This window comes from Manis pentadactyla, chromosome 15 (genome assembly GCF_030020395.1).
Source record: "Manis pentadactyla isolate mManPen7 chromosome 15, mManPen7.hap1, whole genome shotgun sequence".
NCBI classification, from domain to species: domain Eukaryota; kingdom Metazoa; phylum Chordata; class Mammalia; order Pholidota; family Manidae; genus Manis; species Manis pentadactyla.
Genome location: NC_080033.1, coordinates 13026680 through 13054126, shown reverse-complemented (window position 1 = coordinate 13054126; position 27447 = coordinate 13026680). Strand labels below are relative to the sequence as shown.

The window sequence follows — 27447 nt, the reverse complement described above, 5'->3', positions numbered from 1 at the left end:
TGGCCATGACAGATGAGGACTCGACGGATCCAGGTCCTGTGGATCCGGCTTTTACGTGGGCCCGGTCCTGTGGGCATTTGCGTCTGCCATCCCTGCTCATGGGGTACTCTTGCCCTCTACTTTGGGCCCAGTCCTTTCTGACTCCCCTTGTACTCCACCTTCAGCTTTCAGGGGAACAGAGGGCATGGTTTTTGGGGTTAACAACCCTGGCAGGCTGCAAGGGAGGAAGCGCCAAGCTGTATTCTGGCCCCTGTGTCCTGTAATTTGCAGCTCTCCAGGGGTGATTATGGGGTGGCGTGGCCTGTGCCCTCCTCCTCCACCCCGCAGGGTTGGGACCTGTCCCTGGCCGGGCGAGTAGGAAAAAGAAAGGGGGGCGCTTCTCAGAGGGCCATCCAGCCCAGGGGTGGCAGTCCCACCCACCGGAGTCGCTCCCTCAGCTCCCCTCCTGCGACAGCCAGCTCGGTGGTGGGAGTGGGAGGAGGGGCTGCAGGGGCCTCCCTGGCTCTGCCCCCCGCACAGCTCCGTCATCACCCCATGGCATTTCTTCATTCCGTCTCTGTCTTGTCTCTGTGTGTTGTGTTGTCCTGTCCTCGTGTGTCGGATACATGCTGTGTCCTCCTCCTCCTTGTCCGGCCCCACCCCGCCATTGCCCCGGACCCCAGACCATCGTGCGGGGCAGCAAAGGTGCCAAGGATGGGGCCCTCACGTTGCTGCTCGACGAGTTTGAGAACATGTCGGTGACGCGCTCCAACTCCCTGCGGAAAGACAGCCCACCGCCACCTGCCCGTGTCCGCCAAGAAAACGGGATGCCCACAGAGCAGGCCGCCACGGCCAGAGGGGGCCCAGAGAAGGCGGGCAGCCAAGGCCGGGTCGCCGGTCCCAGCGAGGCGGGTGGTGGCAGTGGTGACAGGCGACGGGTGGGGCCAGAGAAGAGGCCCAAGTCTTCCAGGGAGGGCTCAGGGGTGCCCCAGGAGTCCGCCCGGGACAAGCGCCCCCTCTCTGGGCCTGATGTCGGCACCCCCCAGCCTCCTGGTCTGGCCAGTGGGGTGAAAGTGGCGGCTGGCCGGCCCTTTAACACGTACCCGAGGGCTGACACGGACCACCCGTCCCGAGGTGCCCAGGTAACCGATCTCCCTGCCGCAGGTCCCCACACTGTCCCTTTTCCTGAAACTTCTTCCCCCGTTCCCCACCTACCAACTCCAGCCTGTGCCCGGCCCACTGTCCATCTCCATCCTGACCACCATGTGTCTGTCCCACAGCCGGGGCCCCCATCCTGCTCAGGGAGCACAGCCTGCCTCTGGCCCCTCCAATGATAGCCACCTCCCTCTCTTTTCTGTTTCAGGGGGAGCCTCACAACCTGGCCCCCAATGGGCCATCTGCAGGGGGCCTGGCTGTTCCCCGGTCCTCTTCCTCCCGGCCTCCTGCCCGAGCCCGCGGCGCCCCCAGCCCTGGAGTGCTGGGCCCCCACGCTTCCGAGCCCCAGCTGGCACCTTCAGCCCGCCCCCTCACCACCCCTGCTGTCCCCCCTGCCCCCGGGCCCCGCTCACCACAGCGGGAACCCCAGCGAGTATCCCACGAGCAGTTCCGGGCTGCCCTGCAGCTCGTGGTGGATCCCGGCGACCCCCGCTCCTACCTGGACAACTTTATCAAGATCGGGGAGGGCTCCACAGGTATCGTGTGCATCGCCACCGTGCGCAGCTCAGGCAGGCTGGTGGCCGTCAAGAAGATGGACCTGCGCAAGCAGCAGAGGCGTGAGCTGCTCTTCAATGAGGTGGGCGCTCTGTCCCTCTGTCTGCCTTCATCCTCCCGCCCCGCATTCCTCCACAGATGGATCTGAGGCCCTAAAGGGGGGGGAATGGGAGGAGGCCCTTCAAGTCCGGGTTCCCTAGGCTGGGTTCTGGGCCTGTCTCCTCCCCTCACTCCTCACACATCGCCAGGCTGTCTCCTCTGTCCCCACAGTAAGCACACCACCTCTGTCCCGTTCCTAGCCTCTCCCCGAGCCCGTGCTCCAGGCCCCTTCAGCCTACTAAACCCCATCCTCCACCTGTCTTCCAGGCCCCTCACACCCGAGTCCCAAACCAGCCCCCAGAGCTTCTCCCTGAAACCTGCCCCACTCTGGTTCCCTGTCTTAGTGAGGCCTCACCAACCCCGTCCCCAGGTCAGAGCCCTGGGCCCTCCCTGTCCCCATCCCAGCCTGCGCCCCTGGACCCTGCTCTGGCCTCTCCTCTTGGGCACCGTGGGCATCTGCCACACAGCAGTTAAAAAGGCTCTGACAGGCAGGCCTACCACGCATCCCCTTCACTGACCCTTACAGTGCCCCCTAGTGCCTCAAGTCAAGGGCTACCCCTTTGCTGGCCATTTGAGACCTGGGCACGATCTAGGCCCTTGGCTTAGGAGTGACCTCTGTGCCACAGAGCTGGTTACAGACTCCGGGCTCCGTTCCGAGAGGAGTCTGTGTCGGGAGCACCGTCTGGGCTCTGGCGGAGAGTCCCAGGATGTCAGGCCTGGGGGTGTCTGGACTCTTAACTCTTGCCTCTCGATCTCTCGGCTCCCAACTGTGCCCCTTAACCCATCCTGTCCCCCAGTATCACAGTGCTCAAGCTGCACTGTGTAGGGCCCCTTAAGCATCAGGTTCCCCCTTCTCCCCCAGGCTCTGCTTTGCTGGGCCTTCTTGCCCCTGAAACCCATCCCCGCCTTCATTCTAACTTTGGCTGATACATGTTTGTCCTTTGACCTCAACCCTGTACCTAGATGTTCTCCTCCTACCCCCCTTCCCCACCCTCAGCCTGGTGAGTCCGGCCACTCAAAGACCAGCTCAGGACTGGTCAGAGGTCGGGATTAGGTACAGCGTGTGCATGGGGTGGGCACTGCCCCCATGATGGAGGCGTCAGGCCGCAAGCTGCCCCTGGGGTCTGTCAGTGTGGGCAGTGAGGAGGGCAGTCCAGGGTGACCCCAGCGAGCAGGCATGGCAGGCAGCACTGGGCCTGCAGTGTGGTGGGGCCTGAGGCCAGGCCAGAGAGGGAGGCCAGAGGGCGGCAGGTGGCTAGGTCTGAAGACGGGGCTGGCGGCCCTCCCCTGCCTCACCACCATGCTGACCCAGCCTTGTGTGCCTAGGTGGTGATCATGAGGGACTACCAGCATGAGAACGTGGTGGAAATGTACAATAGCTACCTGGTGGGCGATGAGCTCTGGGTGGTGATGGAGTTCCTGGAGGGAGGTGCCCTCACCGACATCGTCACCCACACCAGGTACTGCTGGGCAGCTGGACCCCGGCTGCACGTGGCCTGCTGTCGCCCCAGGCTCCCGGGGTAGAGCTGGGTTCCCTAAGCCCTCTCCCATGACAGGACAAAGTCACCTCCAGACCCCTGAGGGTGGGGCCACGTCTCGGGACCAGCAGTATTACATCCCCTTCAGACCCCAGGGCGGGTCCCCGTCTGCCTAGTTGCTACCCCCAACCCCCTGCCTCACACAGGATGAACGAGGAGCAGATCGCCGCCGTGTGCCTGGCCGTGCTGCAGGCCTTGGCTGTGCTCCACGCCCAGGGCGTCATCCACCGGGACATCAAGAGTGACTCCATCCTGCTGACCCACGATGGCAGAGTGAGGAGTGGGGTGGTTTGTGCTCCCCCACACGCGCCCCGGCTTCCCTCTGCTCTTAGGGTAGTCTCTGAGCCCTGAGTCAGTGGCTTAAGGAGCAGTAAGCTTATTTGTTCCTCATGCAACAGTCTAGAGTCAGGGTCCAGGTCAGTGGGGGGGCTCTGTTCACAGTCACTGGGGGGCCCAGGCAGAGGCTCAGCCATCTGCACAGGACACTGGGAACTGTAGTGCAGCCCTGGCCCAGAGAGGGGAGAATGCCTTTGGGCAGCCAGCCACAGCCCTCAGCCACATATTTCTCCCTCCACTGGGAACCTGTTTCTAGCTGAGCACCTAGGGGTGGGCTGTGGACCCTGGTCCTGTTTCCCACCTTCCGGACTGAAGTTCTGAATCTGAAATCCACGGATGAGCCTCTCAGTATCCAGAACCTGCATTTGTATTCCAAGAGAGGACATGATATTCAGTGGGAGGGGCCCTTGATTTCCACCAGATTCTTGGTAGTTCACCTGCCCTTCCCCAGGAATGGTAAGCCAGTCAGCAGAGGCAGAGCATGGAGGGTCTGTTTCACTGGGGGTCTCAGTTGGGGTCCATGAACCCCTAAAGATGTCTGCAGATGTGTTTGGGGGACTCTGAGCCTGAAGTGTGTGGGTGTGCTTCCTGGGGCTAAGACCCACAGATAACCTGAATGAGGCCTGTTCCCCAAGTGTAAATCCTTGGTTCAGGGAACATAGGTGTTCCAGAGGCAAGCCGGGGTCCTCACGCCCCTGGTCAGGGCTACATCCCTCTCATGCATGTCAACTGGAGATGTGCTTCCTCCAGGGAAGCAGGGGCCCAGGGCATGGGCTTTGGGGCCCAGCCCCGGTCTTGGCCCCTGCCCAGCCTTTGGTACCTCTAGCACTTGGGCCACTTCCCCCAGGAGCCCAGTGCCGACCCTGTCAGGAAGATAGATGGTGTGATCCTGGGGGCCCCTGCTGGGAGATGGCCCAGCCGCTTGGTGGTCTGGCTCTAACCTCTGGGCTGTGCAGTGGAGACCCAGCACATGGAGGTCAAGGAATTAAATAGGTGGGTGCCTCTGCTCCCCCTCCCCCTGCCAGCACGTCTGACCCCACTGCCTGCGCCCTGCTCCAGGTGAAGCTGTCAGACTTCGGGTTCTGTGCCCAGGTGAGCAAGGAGGTGCCACGGAGGAAGTCACTGGTCGGCACACCCTACTGGATGGCCCCAGAGCTCATCTCTCGCCTCCCCTATGGGCCAGAGGTGAGCCAAAGGGGCCCTGGTTGTCCTGCCGCCGGCACTGGTTGATGCAGTGACAGCCTGAACAGCCAGAGTGCTGGTGCTGCGGTGGAGCTCCGTTTGGGGGTGGGTTGCCAGGGATGGTTTTGTGGGGAAGGAGATAGGCATTCGTTACTGAGGGTACTCGTTCAGAGCCAGGCCCAGAGCTTCATAATGGGCACAGAATGCTGAGCAGCAGTGGCCGTGGCCCAGCCTGGCAGCCTGCTGCAGAGGCCCCAAACTGGCTGGCTTCTGGCCTGTATGGTCTGAAGATGCTCTTGTAAGCATTTTAAAGAATTCTCGCATAATAGTCTGAATTTCCATCCTCTATCAGAAAACTACTTGTTCATCCTGTGCGGGGCAGGGGGTTGGGAGTAGCAACTAGGCAGACAGGGACCCGCCCTGGGGAGGCCAGACTCCCACATGGCAACAATTGACAGGCACTGAAGGGCTGCTCCACGTTAGAAAAGGCAGGGTTACCTTCATCTTGGCTGTAGTCCCCACCCATCCCTATTGTATGCTCTGACCTGCTTCACTCACTGCCATTACCTGCCTGGTCCTGAGGCCTTTGAGTTGTGGTCTGTGGCCCTGAGGATTCCTCCATGACCAGTCAACAAGATTTAACCCAGTGCCTGGCCATGAGAAAGGCGTCCTGGGAAGCATATTGTGGGGAACCTGAGGCTGGAATGTGGTCACACTGGAAGGGGAGGCTGGGATGAGATTCTGAGGGGCTATCTCAGTCAGGACTGCCTGTGAGTGACAAAACCCCTCAGTCAGGTTCAACAAAACATGAAAGCTCTGGGTCCCTAGAGTGGCGAATTAGGTGGGTGACAAGCTTCAGGCCTGCCCGCCCCCTCCCGTGTGCCCTGGCCCTCCCTGAAGTCTCAGGGTTCACTCTGACTGGCCCAGCATAGGTCGCGTGCCCTTCCCTGAGCCAGCTCCTGTGTCCAGACCATGTCAGTGACACAGCCTGTCACAGACCCACTCCAGATGCTCCATGGAATGAGAAGGGAGAGGAAACCAGGTGTGGTTGGCAAAAGGAAGGGGGATGGATGCGGGGTGGGCAGAACCGAGATGAAGGTGTCCCTACCCTTCCTGTGAGGACTGCGTGGGGTCTGGCAAGCTAGGCAGTAGGGGGTGGTCTGGGCCCAGGGACTCCAGGAGTAAAGAAGCAGAGGCAGAACCGGGCCCATACCAAGGGCTTCCTCCTGCTCGTGGGCTTCCCTCGGGCGCCGGCCCGTGCCTACCCGCCCAGCTTAGCCCTGATGTCCTTTCCCCGCTGCAGGTGGATATCTGGTCTCTGGGGGTGATGGTGATCGAGATGGTGGATGGGGAGCCCCCCTACTTCAACGAGCCACCCCTTAAAGCCATGAAGATGATCCGTGACAACCTGCCGCCCCGACTGAAGAACCTGCACAAGGTGGGCCCTCCTGGCGGGTGGGCTCGGGGTGGCCCACCGGCCGGGCACAGACAGGGCTGGGGCGTGGTTGGCTCCTGCGGGGCACTTCCTGCGTGCTGGCCTCACCCCCCGCCAGGCCTGTGCCCCGAGCCCTCGCCGTCCCGCAGAGGTGGTGTGGGGACTGGCCCAGCTCAATGAACACAGCACAGCCAGGTCCAGGCGAGCAGCCTCCCCGGGGGAGGAGTCGCCTGGTGAGAAGGGTGTCTTGGCCCAGCTGCTTCCAGCTTCTGGCAGGACCTCAGGGTAGGGTGGAAATGAGCCCCTCGGGCCTTTGCATTTGTTCCTGCCCCTGAGGCCAAACTCTATGAACCCCTGGGACATCGTGCCCCCTCCCTGGGTGTAGTAGATGTCAGCCCCTCTGACAGAGGAAGAAACAGGCCTCATGGTGAGCGAGCAGCACTCAGACGCCCCCCGACCTGCTCCCCCATCTCCCCACAGGTGTCACCGTCCCTGAAGGGCTTCCTGGACCGCCTGCTGGTGCGGGACCCGGCCCAGCGGGCCACAGCTGCTGAGCTGCTGAAGCACCCGTTCCTCACCAAAGCGGGCCCACCCGCCAGTATTGTGCCCCTCATGCGCCAGAACCGTGCCAGATGAGGCCAGCGCTCTGTCCCTCAACCAAAGAGCCCCTTGGGTCAGCCCCTACCCTGCCGGAGGCCAGTAGGGAGCTGGCCCTCACTCCTCCCCGCCTGGGAGACGCGCAGTGTGGCCCTGCCCTCCTTGCTGGGGGTGTTTGGGACCCAACTACTGAACTCTGGTTTTGATTTTGTGACTTTTAAAAAAACACAGGGACTCATGGGAGCAAGTGAGGCTCCCAGGACCCCCCACCCTCCAGGACAGGCTCTCCCTGTGTTTTCCTGTCTCCAGGAAGGACAGGTGGCCCTCCTATCACTGGAAATCTGCAGTGGGGGCCTCTGAGGGTGGAGAGAACACTATGAAAGAGGCGTGCATGTGTGCGTGTGTGTCTGTGTGTCTGTGTGGGTGCACATGCGTGTGGTAGGCCCAGCTATTCTGTCCTCCAGCCTGGGAGTGGGTGTCTCTGAGACCTTGCCTAACATTCAGTCACCTCTCCCCCCTGAGCCATTGTGGGGGTCGATCATGAATGTCTGAAGAGTGGCCTTTTCCCATAGCCCTACACCCCCTTTCTGTAGCTGGATGGGGAGACGGGTTTGGTCTTCCCACCCCATCCCCCCAGCCTCTGCAGAAAATGACTACTGCACCTGGACAGCCTCCTCTTTTCTAGAATATTTATATTGTCATTTTATAACACTCTTGCCCCCGTCCCCACCTGGGGACAGATGGTCCCTGTCCTGCAGGGCAGCCTCGGGGACAGAATCACGCTTGAAGAATCAGGTTCCTGCCCCCTCAGTGCAGCCCTGCCCTCCCTTCCCTTGAGTTAGTTTTACAATTAAAACATTTTCTTGTTTTGTGTGTGTGTGGTATGTAGAGGCCCCTCCCTGTCCAGGCCGTCCTGGGGTGAGCATCTCGGAGGAGGCTCTCCAGGGTTGGGAGAGGGAGGCCTGGCCAACCCCAGGACTAAGCCTAGCTTAGGGCAAGGGCCATGTGGGTGGGTGGGTGGGGAGGTCCCAAAGCAGCCAAAAATACCTCCCACCTCCCCAGCCCCCAGTCTGGAAACAGCCAGTTCAGCAGATGCCATGTGTCATGATGACCAGTTTGCCAGATCTGCAGTTTCCTGGAAACCTGTTTTAAAAGTTTTCTTGAGCATGTTCAGTGGGTAGGAACGATCCTGAGTGAGTTGATGTTCATAAATTGACCGTTCTGAGTATCACTCAGTGGGAAGGTAGGCTTTTGAGGTTTTGGCCAAGGCAGACTGACCGGGAGCTTCCAGCTTTGGAGATACTCGGCCAGCCAGTCCTTCCCTCCAGGTCGGGGCCCTAGGGGAAAAGGGAACTGGGCTGACATCAAGGTGACAGTGTTGTGTCTGCATTCTGTCCGTGTCCTCCCAGCGCCCGGAGAGGTGGTTGGGCAGGAACAGTCGCCTGGGGGTGCTGGGAGAGCGTGGAGTGAACCCCCTTCTTCAGAGCCCACCAGGCATCACGGGTACCGGGGAGCCCAGGCTGGTTTGTGGGCGGGCAGTGTGACAAGTCTCAGAGGGAGGCTCAGGCCAGGTGCACAGCCATGTGGCCTGCACCTCTCCAGAGGCCCTGAGCTCCCCCCAAAGTCAGGGTGCTGTTTCTGAGACAAGGCCTGGCCAAGAACATGCATGATCTAGATGGATCCCCACAGAGATTTAGACATAGCAGTGCGAGCAACTGTCGCCATATATGACTGAGGCCTGGGTGAAGTGGCTATCTCTGTGAAAAAAATACGACAAAATTGGTGTAAGGAGAAATAGAAAACAAGAAAAGATGAATCCCACACACACCAAAAAAAAGGTTCAAGTTGGAATGCTTCTACAAATGAATTCTACCAGACTTTGAAGGATCAAGTAATTCCTACCTTGTACAAGTTGTTTCAGAAAATAGAAAAAGAGGATGATCGCTCAACTCATTTTAGGAGGCTGGTATGCCCATGATTCCCAAACCAGATAAGGATGATAAACAGAACATCTGAGAGAGGCCACTGGGCCCGTGTGCGTGATCCCACTGGGCTCTGGGAGCAGCACCAGGACTTGCCGCCGTCCCAGGACGAAGCCCCTCAGGAAGGCACTTGCCACTCTGCCTCCTCGCGACTCTGCTGCTCTTGTTGCCTTCAGTGACCGTCACTGCAGTTCAGGGCGTGGTTTTGGTATGAGGAAGCCCCCGTGCCTCCCTCCTGCTGCCGTGGCCCATGCAGAAGGGGTCACACGGCACTAGTCAGAAACCCCCTAGGTTCAAACGGGACATGTAATACAGGGGTTGGGTACCAAGCCGTTGGGAAGGCTGGAGGAGCCAGAGAGGCCAGCAACCTGGCCATAATCAAGGGCAGGAGGCCACTCCCCTGGGGCTGGAGGAGCAAAGGGCTCTCCGGAACCCCTGGAAGACGGCTCATGTCTCTGCTGCGGCCACAGCACAGTGGCTCCTCCACCTTCTCGCCTTTTGCTCCACTCCAGTGCCTCCTCGCAGGACCACTATCCCAGCTGGCGAGGGAAGCCCAACAGATAGTTTTTCAGGCTTCCAGCCCTGATGAAGGAAGGGGGCACTCAGGTGGGCGAGTGTGGCAGAGCAGCAGCAGACACCTACCACGGCATCGGTGGGCAGTGGGGACCTGGACCCGCGGCGTCCAGATGCAGTTGAGCAGACACGGCACTGCACAAGGAGTGAAGGCCTCAGGTGCAGCAAGAGGTGCTGTGCTGCGGGTGGCGTTCAGAGCTGCAAAGGCCTTAGGTCAGAGGCCTGTTTATGGAGACGGAAAATGAGTGATGGAAACCCGAGTCAGACCAGTAGCTGTAAAGTGTGGTTCCTGGAACTTGCTGGAAATGCAGATGCTCAGGCCCCAACCCAAGCTGAATCAAACTTTGGGTGGGGCCCTGCAATCTGTATTTTAATAAGCCCTCCCAGGGATTCTGATGGCTGCTCAAGTTTGAGAACTCTGAGATCTACGATTGTGCTCTCACATAAACTGCTGAGGAATGTGGGAAGCAGCCCCACCCAGGCAGCAGCGCCTGGCCTCCTTCCATCTTGCTGCTCCGTCCTAGGATTCAGAGACCGGGAAGAGGAGGGCACTCCCCTTCCCTTTAAGAACAGACCCAGAGGTTGCACCACTGCTTCTTCAGCCAGAGCTCCGTCACATGGCTGCACACAGCTGCAAGGAGGTAGGGAAATGTATTCTTGATTCTGGGCAGTGGTCTACCCAAAAATTCTATTACTAGAGAGCCATGATTCTCCACCTCTGCTGTTCATTAGATTCAATGGCTTCTCCTCCAGAGAGCCCAGAGGCAGACCCAAGTGTATGCAGGGGCTTAATATATGATATGGGTGGCCCCACAACCCAATGGGGGCAATTAGATTGTTTAATAATAGTGTTGGGGAAATGGGTTCATTTTATGGAGAAAAAATACCTGAATCTCTAACTAATATCACAAAAGAGAACCCTAGATCTATGCTGTCCACTATGTATGTGTGTATCCATGTAGCCACTAACCACATGTGGCTATTTAGTTTTAAATTAAAATGAAATAAAGCACTCAGCCCCCTGGTGGCACCAGGCACATGTCACACTCCACTGCCACCTGTGGCCAGCTTCTGCAGGTCGGTGTAGTTGACCTCCATGATCTCGGATCTGCTGGACGGTTTTTCTCTAGATGGATCAAACATCACTATGAAAGATAAACTGAGAGTTGACAGAGGAAAATGCTTGATATCCTGGGGGCAGAGAAGGACTTCTTAAAACTCCAATGGAACAGAAGATAATGAAAAAGCTTTGATTATGTCAAAATGTAAATATTTTCTTCAAGGAAGGACGTCATGGGCAAATGTAATCGGTTTCAGAATGGGGAAGGATTTGCAAACTCTACTGCTGATATATTTTTTTTAAACAAAAGAGCAAATCTACTAGAAAAATGGCAAAGGATATAAAGAGGCAACTTCCAGAAGAAGAAAACCCAAAAGACCAGCAAGGATGCATATAGGTGTTCAAACTCATTAGTAATCAGAGAAAGGCAAATTCCAGCAGGAGCTGTCGTTTGAACACTATGAACCTGGTGAACACTAGGAGTCTGGCTTCGTCAAATGGAGTACTGCGCATGTGTGTCTCCCAACAGCTCCCCTCCTGGATGACTTCCCAACGAAACTGAGGTGGAGCCGTGTGGGGTGGCGCATGGGATGGTCACTGCAGCGGTATTTAGGGGGTGGGCGCTGGAGGCAGCCCAGCTGTCCACTCCAGGGGAGCGAGTGGTGAAAGTAGGGGGCAAACACCCAGGACTCCTGTGGGCCTGTCAGGAGCCAGGAACCAAGTGTGCCCATGGGGACAGGTAGCCAAATCGGTGATGGAAAAAGGAAAATCAAGATCTCTAAAATCAGTCCAGGTGTATAAATTACAAACTATGGACATAAAACAATAGACCCAAAAGAGACTCATTTATGTAATAGAATGGTTTCCAGTGGGGAGGAGAGAAGAAAGGGGGGCTAAAAGGGAAGGATGAATGACTGAGAGATGGGTCTTAGGAGGGATAAAGGTCTTGGCAACCAGGCTGAGTTCTATTAAGCAGAGGGCACCCCCCTCCCCACTTTGGTGTTGACTGAGGCCTGGTCACACATATTTAAAATGAAAATGATTTAGGTGATTCTAACACTCAGCCAGGATTGAGAATGGGGGTGGTGGCTGTGGGGACTAACCAGGACTTTGTCACAATAAGTCACTGTTAACCTCAAACCTCATGCCTGCCTTCTGCCAATGCCCCACAATTTATCAAGAGGGACTCAGGGATCAATCATCTCACATCCTCCTCCATTTCCAGATGGGAGACAGGTCCGTGGACGGAAAGGGCCTGCCTGGGCTCACATGGGCTCAGAGGGCCAGGCCTAAAGTCTTGGGTCCCGCCTCGGTTTTCTGTGCCAGGCCTCTCGGGATGGTCAGGGGGCTTCGGCAGTGAGCAGGACAGACGCGATCCAGGAGGTTCAGACTCCATTGCCCCTGCAGCCAGGCAGGTGGCGTCGGGGAGCAGAGAAGTGGCTGCACAAATGCCCCTCCAAAGGCCAGTCACTTCTCAGGCCACTGTGGCCTTGTGGGAGTTTGGTGTCATGAGGCAAATGTTCTGATTTTTCTTGAGAAATCCCCATTTTCATGTAAAAGCTCTTGAATCTTAAAGATATATTGTGTGGACCAAGTAAAATTGAGGGCAGTTAACATTCATCAAAATCTTACTGCACCCAGGGTTCAGCTGAGCAACTAGTTTTACCTCATTTAACCTTGTAGTGCATTGAATGGTGCCCCCGACCCCTACCCCCACCAAAAGATATGTCCATGTGCAACCTGTGAATGTGACATTTTTTGGAAAGAGGGTCTTTCTTTGCAGATGGGATCACGTTAAGGATATTGAGATATCCTGGTTCATCTGTTGGGGCCCTAATTCCAGTGACACATGTCCTTGTGAGAGAAAAGCAGAGGGAGATTTGAGACAACCAGGGAAGGCCGTGTGAACGCAGGCAAGTTGCCAAGCTTGTAATTCTTAGGCAGCTCTACGGAACTAACACAGCCCTCTGAGGGAGCACCTCCCTTGTCCCATTTTACAGATGGAAGACTGAGGAAGGAAGACAGAGTCACCAACCTGAGATTACACAGCAAGAAAGTGGTAGAGGCAGGGCTTGAGCCCAGGCACTTGGCACGGGAGCCTGCACGTCATCACCCCGCCCCAGCCTCTCGAAGACCTGGGCTGGGCCCCCTTCACTGTACCACAGGGGCCTGGGCCTGGGTCTGTCTCAAGAGGAAATGGTCAGCCTCTGTCGGCTCAGCTAGGGCCAGGCCCCAAAAAGGGGACTCCAGAAGAGAGGTGGTTACTCAAGCAGAAGGCTTGGGGCTGAGAGGCAAGGGGTGGTTCGGGGATGTGGGGACAGCTCAGAGGTTTGGGGCCTTCTGTGTTAAACAAAGCTGTTAACCTCTTTCTTCCTCCGTTCCTCTCTTCCCTAAATCTTTATCTCTGAATTTCTCCCTCTCTCTCTCTTATTCTACCCTTAAATCTTATTTCGTGTTTGAACAGGTAACCCAAGTCCATGCTTCAAAATATAATTGATTCTGTAAAGTCAGCTTCCCTCTCTCCCTGTTCCCAGCCTCTGGATCCACCTCCCCATAGGCAGCCACTGTGTCTCCTTCCAGAAATGTACGCAGGTACCAGGACCCACCTACATGCCTTACTCTGCACAGATGTTAGCATAATGTACACATACATCCTCCTACTCGCTGCTTTGTCCTACCTAACACTCTCTCCTAACTGTGGTGGTGCGTGGCTGGTACATAAACAGCAACCTCACCCCTGTTAATGGTTGTGTAGTATTCCAAGGAGCATGCGAACCATGATTTACCGAGACAGCTCCTGTTGATGGACATCCAGGAAGCTTGTGGTTGTCTGACGTTCCAAGCAGTGCCACAGTAGAGATCTTGCATGTACGGTATATTTGCAAGTGTATCCAATATGCATGGGCCTTGCCTCCTCCCCAACCTGCCACTGGACTCCCAGCTGCCCTCTGCCCCCCTGTAGTGCCTTCTGGGTATCTTTGACCCTCTGGATCCTTCCCTGGCCCTGGTCAACCTCACCGAGTCTCTATAAGTCTCTCTTTCTCTGTCTTTATCTTCATCTATCTGTCTCTTTGTCTCCCTCTCCACCACCCTCCCTTCTCTCCCTCCACCCCCTCTCATTTCCATCCATCTCCCCCAACACATCCCTGCCTCTCTGTCACCCCCTGCAGTGTGAAGCTGGCTCACTGCGCATACCCAAGATGCCTGTGGCTTATATTTGTGGGAGACATCACCCAACCCAGCCCCCCTATCTCCCACCTCCAGGCTCCTCCTGCCCTGGCTGGGCTTTCCCAATCCCTGCAGCCTCGGTGGAAAGCCCACGATCGCTCCTCCAGGCAGATGCCCACCCTGCAGGGGTGATAATGGTTTTGCAGCAGAAGCCACAGGAGCTAGACTCGCTGCTTTGGCCGCAGCCTCCTCGCCCTGCCCCAGGCCAGCCTTCTTGCCCTCCCTGCCTAGCAAACAGAGCAACCAGTCTGTGTCACCCTCCACTGGGGACAAATAAACAAACCCGTCCACACCTCTGCCCTGGTGAGACTGACATTCTCACGGGGTGACACAGTTCATGACCAAGTGAACATATGCACATCCTCATGGGTATTTACAAATCATAGTGCGTTCATGAAAGAATGAACAGGGTGTGGCCGGGGGTGGGAAACTGACCTTGGATGGGGAGGGCCCAGGTTGCTGCTCCTGTACCAAGGGGGGGCAATCACCAAGATATGTTTTTAGGTAGAATAAAGCCAGAAGGGTGTGTGTTATGAAGAGGTGACATTCGAATGAAGATGAAGGCAGCCATGGAAGCCTGGAGTGGGAGGCCCTTGGTAGACAGAAGGGGCAGCATGTGCAAAGGCTCTGAGGTGGGAAGGAAATTGGAGGGCCAAGGACCAGCAAAAATTGCTATTATTGTCATTTTTATCATCTTATTCAGTTGCTCAGCTATCAACATAGTGATGCCTCCCAGATTTGTGTCTCGGCTGTGACCCCTCTCTGAACTCCAACTGCATGCATCCAGTCACTCCCTGGATGTCCTGCACTTAACACATCTTCGATGGGATACTTGATTCCCTGCCCCTCCCCAGATCTATTTTATCCTTATCTTCTCTCTCAGCAAATGGTGCCACCTTTTGTCCACTGTTCAAACCCTCACAGCCCCTCAAGTCTTTCCTCTCTGTCAAGACCCCGATTCTGTCCCCTACCAGCCGCTCCATGGCCCCACCCTGGTCCTGACCACCCTAGTCTCCTTCCTCGCTGCTCCCCTGCCTCTTCCCTGCCCTCCCTCAGTCAGACACCAGTTCTATCTCATCAGTTCCCAGCTGCAACCTTCCCTGTAGTTTCTCTTAGAATTTATTACACTTAGATTAGCCCTCTGGAGCTGCCTCCGCCCTCTCTGGCATCTTCTCTCCTGCATTCCCTCTGCTCCAGCCACACGGGCCTCCTTTCTATTTACCAAACATACCACGCTTGATCTCACCCCTGGGCCTCTGCACTTGCTGCCCCCTCTGCCTGGACATGCTCAGCTCTTTCCCCTTTCCAGGTCTCTGCTCCAATGTCACCTCCTTTGAGAACTGCCCCCCACCCCAACCACCCCAGCTTAAACAGGCTTCCTGCCCTCCTCTCCTCTGTCATCAGCCTATTCTTGACCTCTGAAGAGCTCTGCGCTTCTCGTCAATGAGCTAGTTCCTTGTTGACTCATTGAAGCCCATCCCTCCTCCTACGAGGCTGGAAACCCCATGGGGATGGGAATTTGTTCTTTCACCATTATATCCACAGTGCACAGATATTGGCCACCGTGGATGGTTAATAGGTATTTGTTGAAAAAATAAGAGGTAGAAAGAGCAAGGGATCATTGTTTTCTTTGTACATGTTTCTTCTTCACACAAATAGGCACATATGGAGCCCACCATTCTCCATCTTGCTTTTTTCACTTCATAGGCTTATAGATCTTTCTCCATTAGTATGTAGACAGAGTTGCTGAATTCTCTTCGAATCATTTCTGATTGAAGTGTAAGTTACATACCGTAAAACACACCCACTTTAAACATACAGTTGAACGACTTGGCAAATGTACACACCCACGTAACTACCACCGCAGCCACACCGCCCCAGGAAGTCTGCGCCTGTGCCTCTTTTCAGTTGATCCCACCAGGCCAGGCAGGCACCACCCTGCTCTCTTTGATTCTAGGTTACTACTGCCTTTTCTAGAGTTTTACACAAATGGAATCACACAGTACGTGCTCTTTGTCGCCTGGTTTCTGTCACTTTGCATGTGATTTCTAATTTGATCCCCGCGGATGCATGCTGCGGCAGCTCGTTCCTTCCGTGTACTCTGAGTATTTTCTCAGCTGCATTAGCCACTCACCCGTCAATGGACACTTGTGTTGTTCTTGGAGCGATTAAGAAAAAGCGTTGTGTGCAGGCCTTTGTCTGTGGACAGACGTTTCCATTTCTCATGATGAAATCCTACAAGTGGGATCGCTGGGTTGTAGGGTAGGAGTATATTTGGTTTTATAAGAGATGGTCACATTGTTTTCCAAAGTGGTCACGCTGTTGCTCACATTTTTTGATGTTTCACGGCTTTTTGGCGGGGGTGGGGGCGCTGTGCCAGGCACCCAGGCCTTAGCTTGTTTGGAAGATAGCCTTTCAGAGGTTGAGTCCCCATGCTGGAAACTTCACCACTCAGAAGGCGGAGAGAGAGATGAGATCTAATGTCAGAAGCCACTTGGCATTCCTGGATCTCTCAGTTTTAAGTAAAAGTGTTTCTCATAGTTAGTAGTGTAGGGGTGGGGTCTTCTCAACTTTTAGGTTCTGGGGCCCAGAGGGACTGAATCAGACTCCTGGGCGTGGGACCTGAGAAAACGTATTTTTAGTGAGCTCCCTGGGTGAAAGTAATGTGCCCTAAAATTTGGGACCACTGAGTACAGGGAGATGGATGGCAGGGAAAGGCAGTCCTTGAGATGGAGAGGCAGGAATCAGAAGTCCAGCACCTTGGATACCAGCCAAAAAGCTGGGATTTTTCTCCTGAGGGTACTGGGGAGGTATGGCAGGCTTAAGTGGGGGAGTGACTTCTTGGGACTCCAGGAAGGAGATGATGTGGAAACCAAGGCAGGCTGGGGGGCCGGGGGCAGGCAGGAGAGTGATGTTAATCCCCATTCTGTAGACTCTTGGCTGCCCTTTATTTTAGGTCTCTGGCTCCCAGCCCCTCCCTGCCCTGGATTCTGACCTGGGGACGGCTCTGACTCCACTCGCCAGACACTCCTGCTCTGGCTCTGCCCCTTCTTCCTCCTCCTCTTTCTCTTCCTCCTTCTCCTAAGAGGGCAGGTGGGCAGGCAGCCAGATATGGGTGTGGGCGTGCTTGTGGTGGTGGTAGGGGGTGTGTCCCCAGTTGTGGGTGTGTTGTGGGCTCTGGGAGCATTTGGGAATCTCCTGGGGACTTCACTGTACATCAGCCCCACTGCACATCTACTGGTACGCCCCCTCCCATGTGTCCTCCGACCCCCCAGGGCCCCGGCTAATTCCCAACGTTCCCAGGACAGGCACTTCACCTCTTGCCTCAGTTTCCTGATCTGTGAAGGGAGGTACTATCACCAGTTCCCACCTCCTGGGGTTGTTGTGATTTTTGATGAGTTCAATAAATATGGCCATTATGTCCTTTCTGCTTCTGGATGAGCCAGTGTTTCTCCCTGGGGGCAATTTGAATCTGTGTCCCTGTGTATCTCATCTGAGACTCTAGTGTGTCCAACTTGCTGTGTACCAGCTGTGCAACCTTGGGTGAGTTACTAGACCTCTCTGTGCCTTGGTTTCCTCATCTGCAAAATGAGTATAACAATAGTACCAGTTTCCTAGGAAGAATGGGGAAACTGAATTGATTACTCCACCTAAAGAAGCTAGAGCAAAGCCTGGCTCACAGGCAGTCCTCAATTACATGAGCAACATCATTCAGGTGTGAGCTCAGCGCTGAGTATTTGAGCACATGTCTCTCAGTGTCTTGCAGGAATCTGGGGCATGAAGCGCCTGTGAAAGCATATGGGGTTATCTAGGGCAGTATGGGACCAGGCCTTCCTCATCTGGGAAATGGGGATACCAACAGCACCCCTCACAGGGTTGGTGTGCAGCAAGATGGGTACTGGAGCACATCCGGTCAGCACACCAGCCGGCACATGTTCACTACTATCTTCCCTTCACCTATAAAATGGCCATAATAGTGGCACCTACCTCTTTATAGTCGCTGGAGGACGAAATGAGCGTGCCAGCACCGGAACAGCACCTGGAAGTGAAATGAGCGTGCGAGCGCTGGGAGCAGCACCTCGCAAATGGAAAGCATGTGCTGTGGCAGTTGTTCTGGGTGATCTGAATGGGAACCTGCCCTACAGGTTCCTCTGCCACCCCACTTCCTCTACACCCCAACCTCCTGCCCACCGTCACCCCATCTCTCACTCCAAAATCCCCATGACCTCTGAGGGAGGGCGCTTTGGCAGCCTGTGCCACCTGACCCAGCCCCAGGAAGGGGTGCGGGCACCCCAAAAACCCAGGTGTGTTGCCGCTTCCCTCTCTGCTGCCATCTCAGTGTCTCCCTGGGGTCTGCTATCTGTGACTTCACATCTCTGGCTCTAGGTACCTCTGCCCTCCGCAACCCACCTTAGTTTCCAGAACAGGCAGTGTCAGGGTGGGACGCGTCCCAAGTAAGGGCAGAGGACAAAGTGGGCAGGACCCCACACCTCCACCTCCACTCCCTGCCACCTCCTGCTCCCTGGATGAGACTGGTGGGGGGAAGAGAGGGTCTTCATTAATGAACCCCTTAATCCAGCCATGCCAGATCTTAATGAGGTAAATGGGCCTCATTAGAGAGCAGGGAGCCCTGGCATTAGCTCGCTTGTCACCCCTGTCCCAGAGCCAGTGCCTGGGTCCTCAGCTGGCCGTGGGGAAATTGGGGCAGGAGACTTGAGAAGCTGAGGAGGGGGCTGGGGGCCTGGGCTCCTGGGTTCGAGGGAGGAGGGGCTTGGACCCAGCTCCTCCCCCCAACACATCCCTCTCTTAAATGCCAGTCCAGCGCCCCGCCCCCTCTCGTCCCCAGTTAACCCCAAGACCTACAGAGGAGCGCGACAGTAGCCCAGACCCAGCGATGGAGGAGGAGGTACGGCACAGACAGGAGCTCGCCGGCGGGATGCAAGCGGACGGGCCCGCGAGCCCCCGGGAGCCGCCGTCGCCGCCGTCGCCGCCGTCGCCACCCCCGCCGCCGTCGCCGCCCCCACCGTCCACGCCGAAGTCGCCCGCGGCCCCCGAGAGCCCCGGGCTCCCCGCGCCGGAGCAGCCGCAGCCGTCGGAGGCCTACGCCCGGCAGCTGCTGCTGCAGGAGTGGGGGCCGCCGGGCGGGAGCCTGGAGCTGCCCGCGCGCCTCACCTGGAAGCTGCTCCTCCTGCGGCGGCCGCTCTACCGCAACCTGCTGCGCTCGCCCAACCCCGAAGGTGCGCCTGGCCGCCGAGGCTGCGGGCCGCGCTGTGCCCCTCCCGGACCGTCTGTCTCTTCACCTCGTCTCTTTCCTTGTTCTTTCTGTTTCTGCTCCTGCGTCGCTGTCTCTTTTCCTGTCATCGTGCCTCCCTGACTCCTTGCGTCTCTCTGTCCCACCCTGCGTCTCTGCGTCTCCTATTTCGTACGCCCCGTCCATCTCTCCAGCATACTCTGCATCCCTGTCTCCCCCTCCCTCCCTCCTCTCCTCCTCTTGGTGCCTCTGTTTGTCCCCTCTGTCTCTGTCTCACCCAACGCCCTCCCCCCTACCTCTGCACACTGGCCCTTTCCCCGCAGGACACGGTCAGGGCTCTCCCAGGGCCCTGACTCATTCACCCCGTCCAGGCAGGTCTGGCCTGGCAGGCGGGCACAGATTCTTGCCCCAGCAGTGAAGTGGAGCCCTGGGGATAGGGAGTGGGGAGGATGCAGAAGGGGGACAGCTTCAGCAGGCCTGAGGCTCCACTCACCTCCGCATTTCAGGCATCAACATTTATGAGCCAGCACCCTCTACTGGTCCCACCCAGCAGCCCCTGGAGTCTCTAGGTAAGCGCTTCGTTGCTGTTGCTGTGCCCGAGGGCTGGGGTGGTCTGGAAATAGGCATGTTCTAACCCTTTGCTCCTCCACCTGCCAGGCAATTTCCACGGGTGGTTCATCAGAACCGAGAAGCTCCAGCAGGGCCACAGGTCAGTGACCAGGACCCGAGTGGCCTGTGTTTGGTTCACTGCTTCAGCCTTCTTGCTGTGGGACCTGGAGAAACTGACTTTGCGTCTCCAGGCCTCAGATTTCTGTTCAGTAAACAGGGCTGGTCATAAGAGAATGCTAGTCAAACACACAGCAGCAGGTCTGCCTAGGTCTGGCCTGCACATAGCAGGTGTTCAACAAATAACAGCTATTACTGTTACACTTCTCAACCTCTTTCCCTGGGAAGGGGAGAGTCACCCAGGCCACCATCCATCCTCCATTACTCTGAGCCCTGCTTCTGCACGGTGCTCAGAGAGCCACATTTCCCGGTTGGCATCCTGGCTCTGCCACTTCTCCGTGCTCCACATTAGGCAAGTTGCTTGCCGGCTGGACCCTCTGTTTCCTCATCTGTGCAGAGCTCAGAATGCATCGCCCTCAGGGGATGGTGTGAACTGAGACTCCAAGGCACTGAGTGGGCACGCTGCCCATACGGGGTGCCCTTGATGTCACCATGAGGGCTCCATGATCACGGCCTCCTGCTCCTGGGGCCAGGCTGATCTGGTAGGTGCCCACGAATCCCAGCTGGTCTCAGACCCGGCCTTGCCGTGCCCTCTCTCACAGCTGGACCGTGAAGCAGCAGTGTGTGGATCTCCTGGCTGAGGGCCTGTGGGAGGAGCTGCTGGACGACGAGCAGCCGGACATCACAGTCATGGACTGGTACATGCCTCTGCCCCGTCCGGTCGCACGCGGGGCTCCCCAAAGCGCAAGCCTCAGCCTGACCTCCCTTTTGGCCAGAGCTCCTCTCCAAGACCCTCTCGCTGCTGCCCGGGGCCAGCACTGCCTACCTCTCTGGCTCCTTCTCTCTGAGACTTCCAGTTTGTGCCAGGCCTGAGGCTATTCCTTCTGTTTTAGAGGCTTGTCCCTCACTGTTCTCCAGATGACTTCCTCCATATCCTCTGGGAGTCAGGTACACAAGGCTCCACATGGAAGCCTTCCCTGACTGCCCCCGGCTGGGCCAGATGGATTAGGCTCCAGGGCCCCCGACCTGCCCCCTCTCAGCCCTGACCACTCCGAGTTGTCACTGATGGTGACAGGCCTGCCTTCCCCACTGGACTCTGAGTCCTGTGAGGACAGGCTGTGGGGCTGTCTTGGTCATCGCTGTGTTGCCAGCACCATGCAGGCTGGGTGTACAGACTGGGTGTTGTGAGTGTAAGTTTAATGGTTGGGATGTTGGAGCTGCAGTGGCAGCTAAAGGCCTGGACCCCACCCCCAGGTATGAGGACAGCCGGCTGGACACATGTGTCTATGAGCTACATGTCTGGTTGCTGGCAGCTGACCGCCGCTCAGTCATCGCACAGCACCATGTGGCCCCCCAGACCTCTGGGAGGGGACCCCCAGGCTGCTGGGTCCAGGTGAGACTCCTTGTCTTGACCACCCCCCCCAGACATGTATCCTAAGCCTTCACAGAGGAGGAGGGAGGTGGAGGGGAGCAGGGTTCATGGGTCTCTAATAAGGACTCCATTCTAACCCTGGTGCTACCACAGGTATCCCATGTGTTCCGCCGGTATGGCCCGGGTGTGCGCTTTGTCCACTTCCTGCACAAGACTAAGAACCGGATGGAGCCCGGAGGACTGCGGAGGACGAGGGTGACTGACTCCTCTGTGTCTGTGCAGTTCAAAGAGTGACTGGCTGACTCTGGGCCTATTCAGACCCCTTGTCTTATCTATCCAACCCCATGACATCTTCCTGATCCCTTAGCCCCTCTCTGACCCCTTAGCACTTTCCCAACCCCTTATCATTTCCATGACCTCTTAGCACTTCCCTGACCCCTTAGCAATTCTCTGATCCTTAGCAGCTCACTGACCCTTAGTGCCTCCCTGACCTCTTGCAACTCCCTGACACTTTTGCACCTCCCTAACACCTTAGTACCTCCTTGCTCCCTTATCACCTCTGACCTCTTAGCATCTCTCTCACCTCCCTGACCCTTACAAGTACCTAATTACCACTGAAAGCCTCCTTAACCCATTATCTCTGCCATGTTCTCTTTACTCCTCCCAGATAGATGTTCAGCACCACCCTGCTCCCTTAATTTCTTCATGACCCCTCATCTCCTTGATGGTTTACTACCACCTAGGCCCCTTAACCCTGCCCCGTCCTGGGCTGCTCATTGGAAATCTTCACACATCCTTGAGTGTCTGACTTTTGGCATTTCCCCTGCATTCTCTGAGCTCTGGGAAGGCAGGGGCCCCTTCCTCCTGAGTTGGTGCTTGACAGATATTAGGTGTGCAATAAAGCTTTGTTGACTGAATGAATAATGTATGTGCCCAATGATGCTGAGTAGTAGTTCCCTGGTCTTTGCCCCTCAACATGTCACTGAGTTCACTGAGTCCCACTCGCACATCCTCTAATCCTTGATCCTCCAGTACCTTACAACCCGTATCCCTTTGCACCTCCCTTGGCCTCTGACCTCTTCACATAACCAACTCATGGTCTCTCAGCATGTCACTTAGCAGAGTCTCCCCAAATTGCTCTCCCTCTTCCAACCCTAAGTTGTCATCCCCCTAGATCTGTCTCCATACCAACCCTTCCCCCAGACCTTCATTCCTCTTCTCTAGCTCCTCCAGAGCCCCCAAACCTAGGTATCCATGAAGGGCTATCATCCCTGGGGACAGTGGGGGGACAGGTTGGAAATCCAAACTGAATCATTCTTCATGTGTTGGAGAGAGGGAAATTGGAAGGATTTAACAACCATAAATCCTGGGCTCTGGCCAGATCACACAGGAGACCCTGGCCCTAGCCTGGGACAGGGCCCTTGAAGGCCTCCTGTTGCCCCAGGCATGAATCCTGAGGGAGTCTAGAAGTCCCTGGCAGGCCAGAACAGCTGGGGGCATCCAGGCAAGGACTAGGTACCAAAAAGTATGGGAAGTATTTCAGTGTCTTAGAATCAGCCACACACATGTGTGACATTCCACCACATGTCACACACATGTCCTGTGGATGGGTGTCTCTGTGCACACTTAGATGCATGTCAGAATCTACGGGTGTGTCCACAGCTCTGTCCTGGGTGTGGGCTGACCCACGCCTGACCCAAATTGGACTCCCAATGTGGATCAGGGGCTCAGGGGTCTCCCCATCCTGCCCCAGTCCTCTGTGGATTTGGGTCCCAAGCATAAGCAGATGGCAGACAAAGACAACTTCACAAGGGCTGTATTGCAGGGAAGGTGGTGGGGGAGAGGGAGTGCAGGCAGAAAGCTCTCTCCTCCTGGGACTCGAGGCTGGCCATCTGTGGACCCCAGGGAAGGCCAGAGGAGGAGCTCCGACTCGGGGGCCAGAGACGAGGGGCCTCTAAGGTATCAGTAGCACCTGTAACAGATCCAAAACCACCAGGGGTGTCAGGGTCTCAGAGATGGGTATGGGGGTTCTAGAAGCCTGCCAGGGGTGGAGGACTGGGGCTGGGCTCTAAGTTCAGGAGCTGGGCCTCCTGGCCTAGGATCTGGGGCAAGGGGTTCTTGGAACTCCCGTGGGGAGAGGCTCAGGTGGTTTTGGAGGACACTATGGCCAGATTTGTGGTCCCAGGGTCTGTGAACTTGGATATATGAGTAGTTGAGTGTAGGGGACTCCAGGACCCTAACAGGGGCTCTGGGATTGGTTTCCAGCGCTGTGGCAGATCTAGAGGGTCTAGATGGGTGGAGAACATGAGGGCAGATAGGGTGTTCCCAGAATGGGTCTGGGTCTTGAAGTCTGCACCCGTTTTGGAGTCCAGAGATCCGTGCTGGGTCTGGGAGCTTCAGGATCTGATGATGGGGGTTGGGGAGAAGGACTGGCTTTGGTTCTGGGTGCTTCAAGGTGGGGGTGTTGCTGGCTCCCGGACCCCAAGTTAGGCTTAACAACTCCAGTAGTGGTCAACCTTCCCTGGGAAGTGCCCCTGTGGGTAGGCAGGCAGGTGGGGGATTCAAGGGGGGAGGGGTGCGCCCCCAGAATGGAAGCTGGTGGGCGGGGTGTTGGGTCAGTTTCTGAGTCTGGGAATCCCAGAGCTGAGTCTGAGGGATCCAAGGGAGAGGGGTGGTCCGAGGGGAGGAGGAAGTGGACCTCCCCGACCGGTTCTAGGGACTCCCAGTTTGGGTCAGGGGCTCAGCGCTCTGGACCAGCACGGAAACCTGAGTGCTGGGTTCGGCGCTTGGGACGCGGGTGCGCGGCCTGGGTGGGGACGCGCACCTGCAGTACAGCGAGGCGATGGCGTTGGACCAGTGGCCGAAGATGCCCCTGCGGTACTCTTCCAGGCGCGGGTAGGCGCCGGACGAGAACTTGTGCGTCTTGCCTTTCTTGCCGCGGACGGACCACACGGTGAGCTCGCAGCGCGGGGCCACCACGAGCGAGGAGATGACGTTCGTCCAGTCCGCGGGCAGGAAGGGCAGGTCGGTGCCAGGCTCCACCGCCAGCTCGGCGCCCTCGCAGCAGTTGTCGTAGTAGGGGTCGCTCTTGTCGTAGAGCTGGGCGCACGTGCGCGTCCCGTCCGCGCGCTTGAGGTCGGCGGGCACCGGGCAGGAGCCTCGGACGCCGGGGAGGGCCACCAGGGCCAGGGCCAGGGCCAGCAGCAGCGGGTGCAGCGAGGACATGGTGACACTGCAGGGCCGCGTCCCCGCGCGCTTTTATGTGCCTGACCCGTGGGAAGGCAGAAGCTGTGAGATAAGGGCTTGGGGCGGGCGGGGGAGGGCGCCCCTGCCCCGGAGCTGGGAGACCCTCCCAGCCTAGGTCGGAGCCCACAGCCTGTGAACACAAGGTGGGCATACTTGCTTAAGATTTTATGTAGCGAACAACATTACAAAGAAAGCCAATTAACAGGACTTGAGGAAGAGTCTCTTGCAATTCAGAGGCAGCATAGGGTTAACAGGCATAGGTAGGAAGAACGCTTAAAAATAGACAAGGGAACAACCCCCCTTCCAAAAGAGAGGTGGGGGAGTGGGGAGGGAGGCAGGACCTTGGGAAAGGAGAAGCTGGAGATACTGAGAGAGAGGCCCTGATCTGGACGGGAGTGGAGGGGAGGAGATGGGAAGGGAGCTCCCCCAGGTCCCCTCCTGCCAAGAGCAGGGGATCTTTCTAGCTTAACCTGTGAAATATGAGACAGACATATTTGCATAACATTTGCAAAGCCATGTACAAAAGGCTTGGGGGTAAATTGCAACACTTGGGACAGCATAGAGTTAATAGCTAGAATATATAAAGAGTGCTTACAAATTGACAAGATGATATCAAACAACCCCACCCCCTCCACAGAAAGGACAAGCCTAAGAGGGGGAGAAAGGGAGAAGAGGAGGTTGCCACCACCAACACCCGTTCCCTCCCCCAACTCCCACTCCCTAGGAGCCAGGTGATTTTCTTAATCAAGGTTGGAAATTTTGAATCTAGAGCTTAAACAGAGGACCTGTTGAACTGCATAAAACTTAAACCTTTTGTAGAGCCACAAACAAAAACCTAATCCAGGGGAAACAGACAATTCTTATAACATGAGATAATCACTGATCAATCAGCAAGCAGAAATGACACAAGCCAAAGGAAAAATTAAGGGGCAGCACAGGAAGGAGAGGGAGGCTGTGCTCAAAGGGCAGGAGGCTGGCCAAGGCTCTTCAGAGGCTCCTTGGAGTTCCCTGCCTTCTAGCAGATGAGATCAGGGTCAAGAGTGTGGATGAACTGATCAGACAGACAATGGATGAAGTCTGTGCCTCTGTGGGAGAGATCAAGGCTGGGTCTCAGTTCCCTCATCTGTAAGATGGGTATTTCTTCCTACACTGCAGGGCTGTTGTGAAGATTACAAGGGCTGATAGTAAGTACGGGGCTAAAGGAACAGCCTGTGGAGCCAGGCTGCAAATCCCAGCTCCCCCATGAGCTTTTGCACGTAATTCCACCTCAGGGCCTTGCAATGATGTTATATCCATGTCAGAATGCTGGTGTCAGGGGTAAACACGTCAGTGCATGTGACAGCACGTCTAGTGGGTCGCTTGCTAAGTGCCCTGAGAATTTGTCATCAGTATTATTATGAAGGCTCTTAGCACAGAGACTGGCACACAATAAGGGCTCAGCAAGCGTAAAGCAGCACAAGACAATCCACCACCAGCTGGCTCTTATCCACGGCTGCTCAGCTAACCCTACTCCCTACTGGCCCCCCCAGATGCTGTCTCTGCCTGGGCCAGGGCAATGCAGTGGTTAAGAGCCAAAGGCTGGGAACGCTTGGAAGTGGGTTCGGTTTTGACTCTGTCACCTTGCTGAGTGACCTTGAGCAAGTGAACTCATCTTTCTGAGATTCAGTTTCCCCCTACCTTCAATGGGATAATAGAATATAATAATAGAAAGAGAAAATGATAATAGAAAATTACCATATAGAGTGATAATGGAGTAAAATATTATTCATAAACATTAGGAACATGATTGTTACTTATGAATATAATATAAATACTATGTAATATTGACTGAATATAATAGTATAAATAATAATATATAAAGCATGAAGTACAGTGCTCAACACATGGTAAGTGCTCAATAAACAGGAACTATTATGACTACTTACAATGATTCTAAGACCCTGGATCCTGGCCTGGCCCAGAGCCCAGACCTGGATGCTTCTCCCTCCTTTCCTGACGTGATCCCACGAAATCTAATCTCCAGCTGCTAACTTCCCAGCGGGCCGCCTGGACCTCAGGGACACAGAGTCCCCACCCTCCCGGCTCTGCAAGGGCTCCTGGACTCAGGAATGGAGACCGGCAAGTATAACATGGTTGGACATGTCACCTAGAGCCCCACCCACCCAGGAGGGCCATCAGCTTCAAACCTGGATAGTGACATGGAACAGGGAAGAGACCTGATAGGGAGGCAGACCAGGGACAGGAATGCAGGGCCCAGTGGGCCACAGCACACAGCCTGGGTCAGAGAGAACGCATGAGACCCAGGGCATGGGCACCACATGCCAGGGGTTAGGGGACACCCTTTCACACAATCAGCCACTGCTGGTCACTGATTCCCATTGGTGAATTCCAGGGAACTGCATGCCTTGAGTGTAGACACATGCTTGATACACAGTCCCAGACAATGTCCCTCCAAACAGAATCACACCCCCACCATGACTGACAAGCCCGCAGCCCTCAACCACTCCTGCCCCACACCCCATGAGATCTCAAAAGCACAAAGCTCCAAGCACATATCTGTCACACCCGCATGAGCACCCACAGGCACCTTCATCCAGAAACTGTCCTCACTGTTTGTTAACACAAATGGACAAATGGTGGAAAAATAACGTCTCCTTATCACACATACTCTTTTTCTTCAAAAAATGGAAGATGTCCTGCCCTTGAGGAGCCCTTGAAAAAGTCATACTGTAAATCAATAATCCAAACACAATCTTAAAAGACTTGTAACAGGAGCATTGCAAAGGACTCTGGGAATGCAGCAGGAAGAAGAGCAGGGTCTTTTTCTAATATTCAGATACATTTTGATTCGTATAATAAGATAAAAAACCTTTCAGATCCCACAACCTTGATTCGACATTTTTCACCAGACCATAAAAAAGGAGATTGGTATACAGGCAAAACTGCCACTAGAAGAAAAAAGAAAGTATTTGTCTCCAAACAACATTATAGGTGGCCCATAATTTAAATGAAGATGCTAAGTCTGTTGCATAAATACAGGAAAAAATATTCAGATCAGTAAATTCACACTGGATCATTGGAACTCAGACTTCCATAATGATGTCACTGAAAGAGACTGTTTCTATATCATTCT

General features: G+C 55.8%; 3 protein-coding genes across 9 annotated transcripts in view; 2 read left to right on the top strand and 1 right to left on the bottom strand.

The window, feature by feature from the left end:
• Positions 1–7745, top strand: part of PAK4 (p21 (RAC1) activated kinase 4) — a 40982-nt gene extending 33237 nt beyond the window's left edge. For 5 of the 6 annotated variants that reach the window (XM_036894711.2, XM_036894710.2, XM_036894712.2 and 2 more), the window contains 7 exons: positions 663–1121; positions 1343–1771; positions 3115–3248; positions 3473–3599; positions 4722–4847; positions 6148–6282; positions 6760–7745. In XM_036894711.2, coding sequence (XP_036750606.2) covers positions 663–1121; positions 1343–1771; positions 3115–3248; positions 3473–3599; positions 4722–4847; positions 6148–6282; positions 6760–6915 — 1566 coding nt within the window. In that variant the 3' untranslated portion in view covers positions 6916–7745. The remainder of the gene's footprint in view (positions 1–662; positions 1122–1342; positions 1772–3114; positions 3249–3472; positions 3600–4721; positions 4848–6147; positions 6283–6759) is intronic. The other variant, XM_036894716.2, reaches the window with a different exon arrangement.
• A 10832-nt stretch (positions 7746–18577) lies between these two features.
• NCCRP1 (NCCRP1, F-box associated domain containing) lies at positions 18578–21985 on the top strand. Its single transcript, XM_036894733.2, has 6 exons — positions 18578–18956; positions 19477–19539; positions 19628–19679; positions 20299–20394; positions 20951–21089; positions 21222–21985. Exons 1-6 carry the CDS (start codon positions 18614–18616, stop codon positions 21360–21362), a joined length of 834 nt encoding a protein of 277 aa, XP_036750628.2. The 5' UTR covers positions 18578–18613; the 3' UTR covers positions 21363–21985.
• An 883-nt stretch (positions 21986–22868) lies between these two features.
• Positions 22869–26400, bottom strand: SYCN (syncollin). Of its 2 annotated transcripts, none has more exons than XM_036894691.2 (3): positions 26240–26400; positions 23893–24444; positions 22869–23040 (listed from the first exon to the last, which is right to left on the bottom strand). In XM_036894691.2, exons 2-3 carry the CDS (start codon positions 24291–24293, stop codon positions 23031–23033), a joined length of 411 nt encoding a protein of 136 aa, XP_036750586.1. In that variant the 5' UTR covers positions 24294–24444; positions 26240–26400; the 3' UTR covers positions 22869–23030. The 2 variants fall into 2 exon arrangements, with proteins under 2 accessions (XP_036750586.1, XP_057349068.1); XM_057493085.1 differs by having other exon boundaries at positions 23893–24334; positions 26240–26399.
• Between the last annotated feature and the right edge of the window lie 1047 nt (positions 26401–27447).

Coding starts and splice junctions, on each gene's coding strand:
- NCCRP1 (XM_036894733.2), top strand. CDS start 18,614: ATGGAGGAGGAGGTACGGCACAGACAGGAGCTCGCCGGCGGGATGCAA. Junction 19,540..19,627: donor GCAGCCCCTGGAGTCTCTAG/GTAAGCGCTTCG, acceptor TCCACCTGCCAG/GCAATTTCCACGGGTGGTTC. Junction 21,090..21,221: donor CCCCAGGCTGCTGGGTCCAG/GTGAGACTCCTT, acceptor GTGCTACCACAG/GTATCCCATGTGTTCCGCCG.
- SYCN (XM_036894691.2), bottom strand. CDS start 24,293: ATGTCCTCGCTGCACCCGCTGCTGCTGGCCCTGGCCCTGGCCCTGGTG.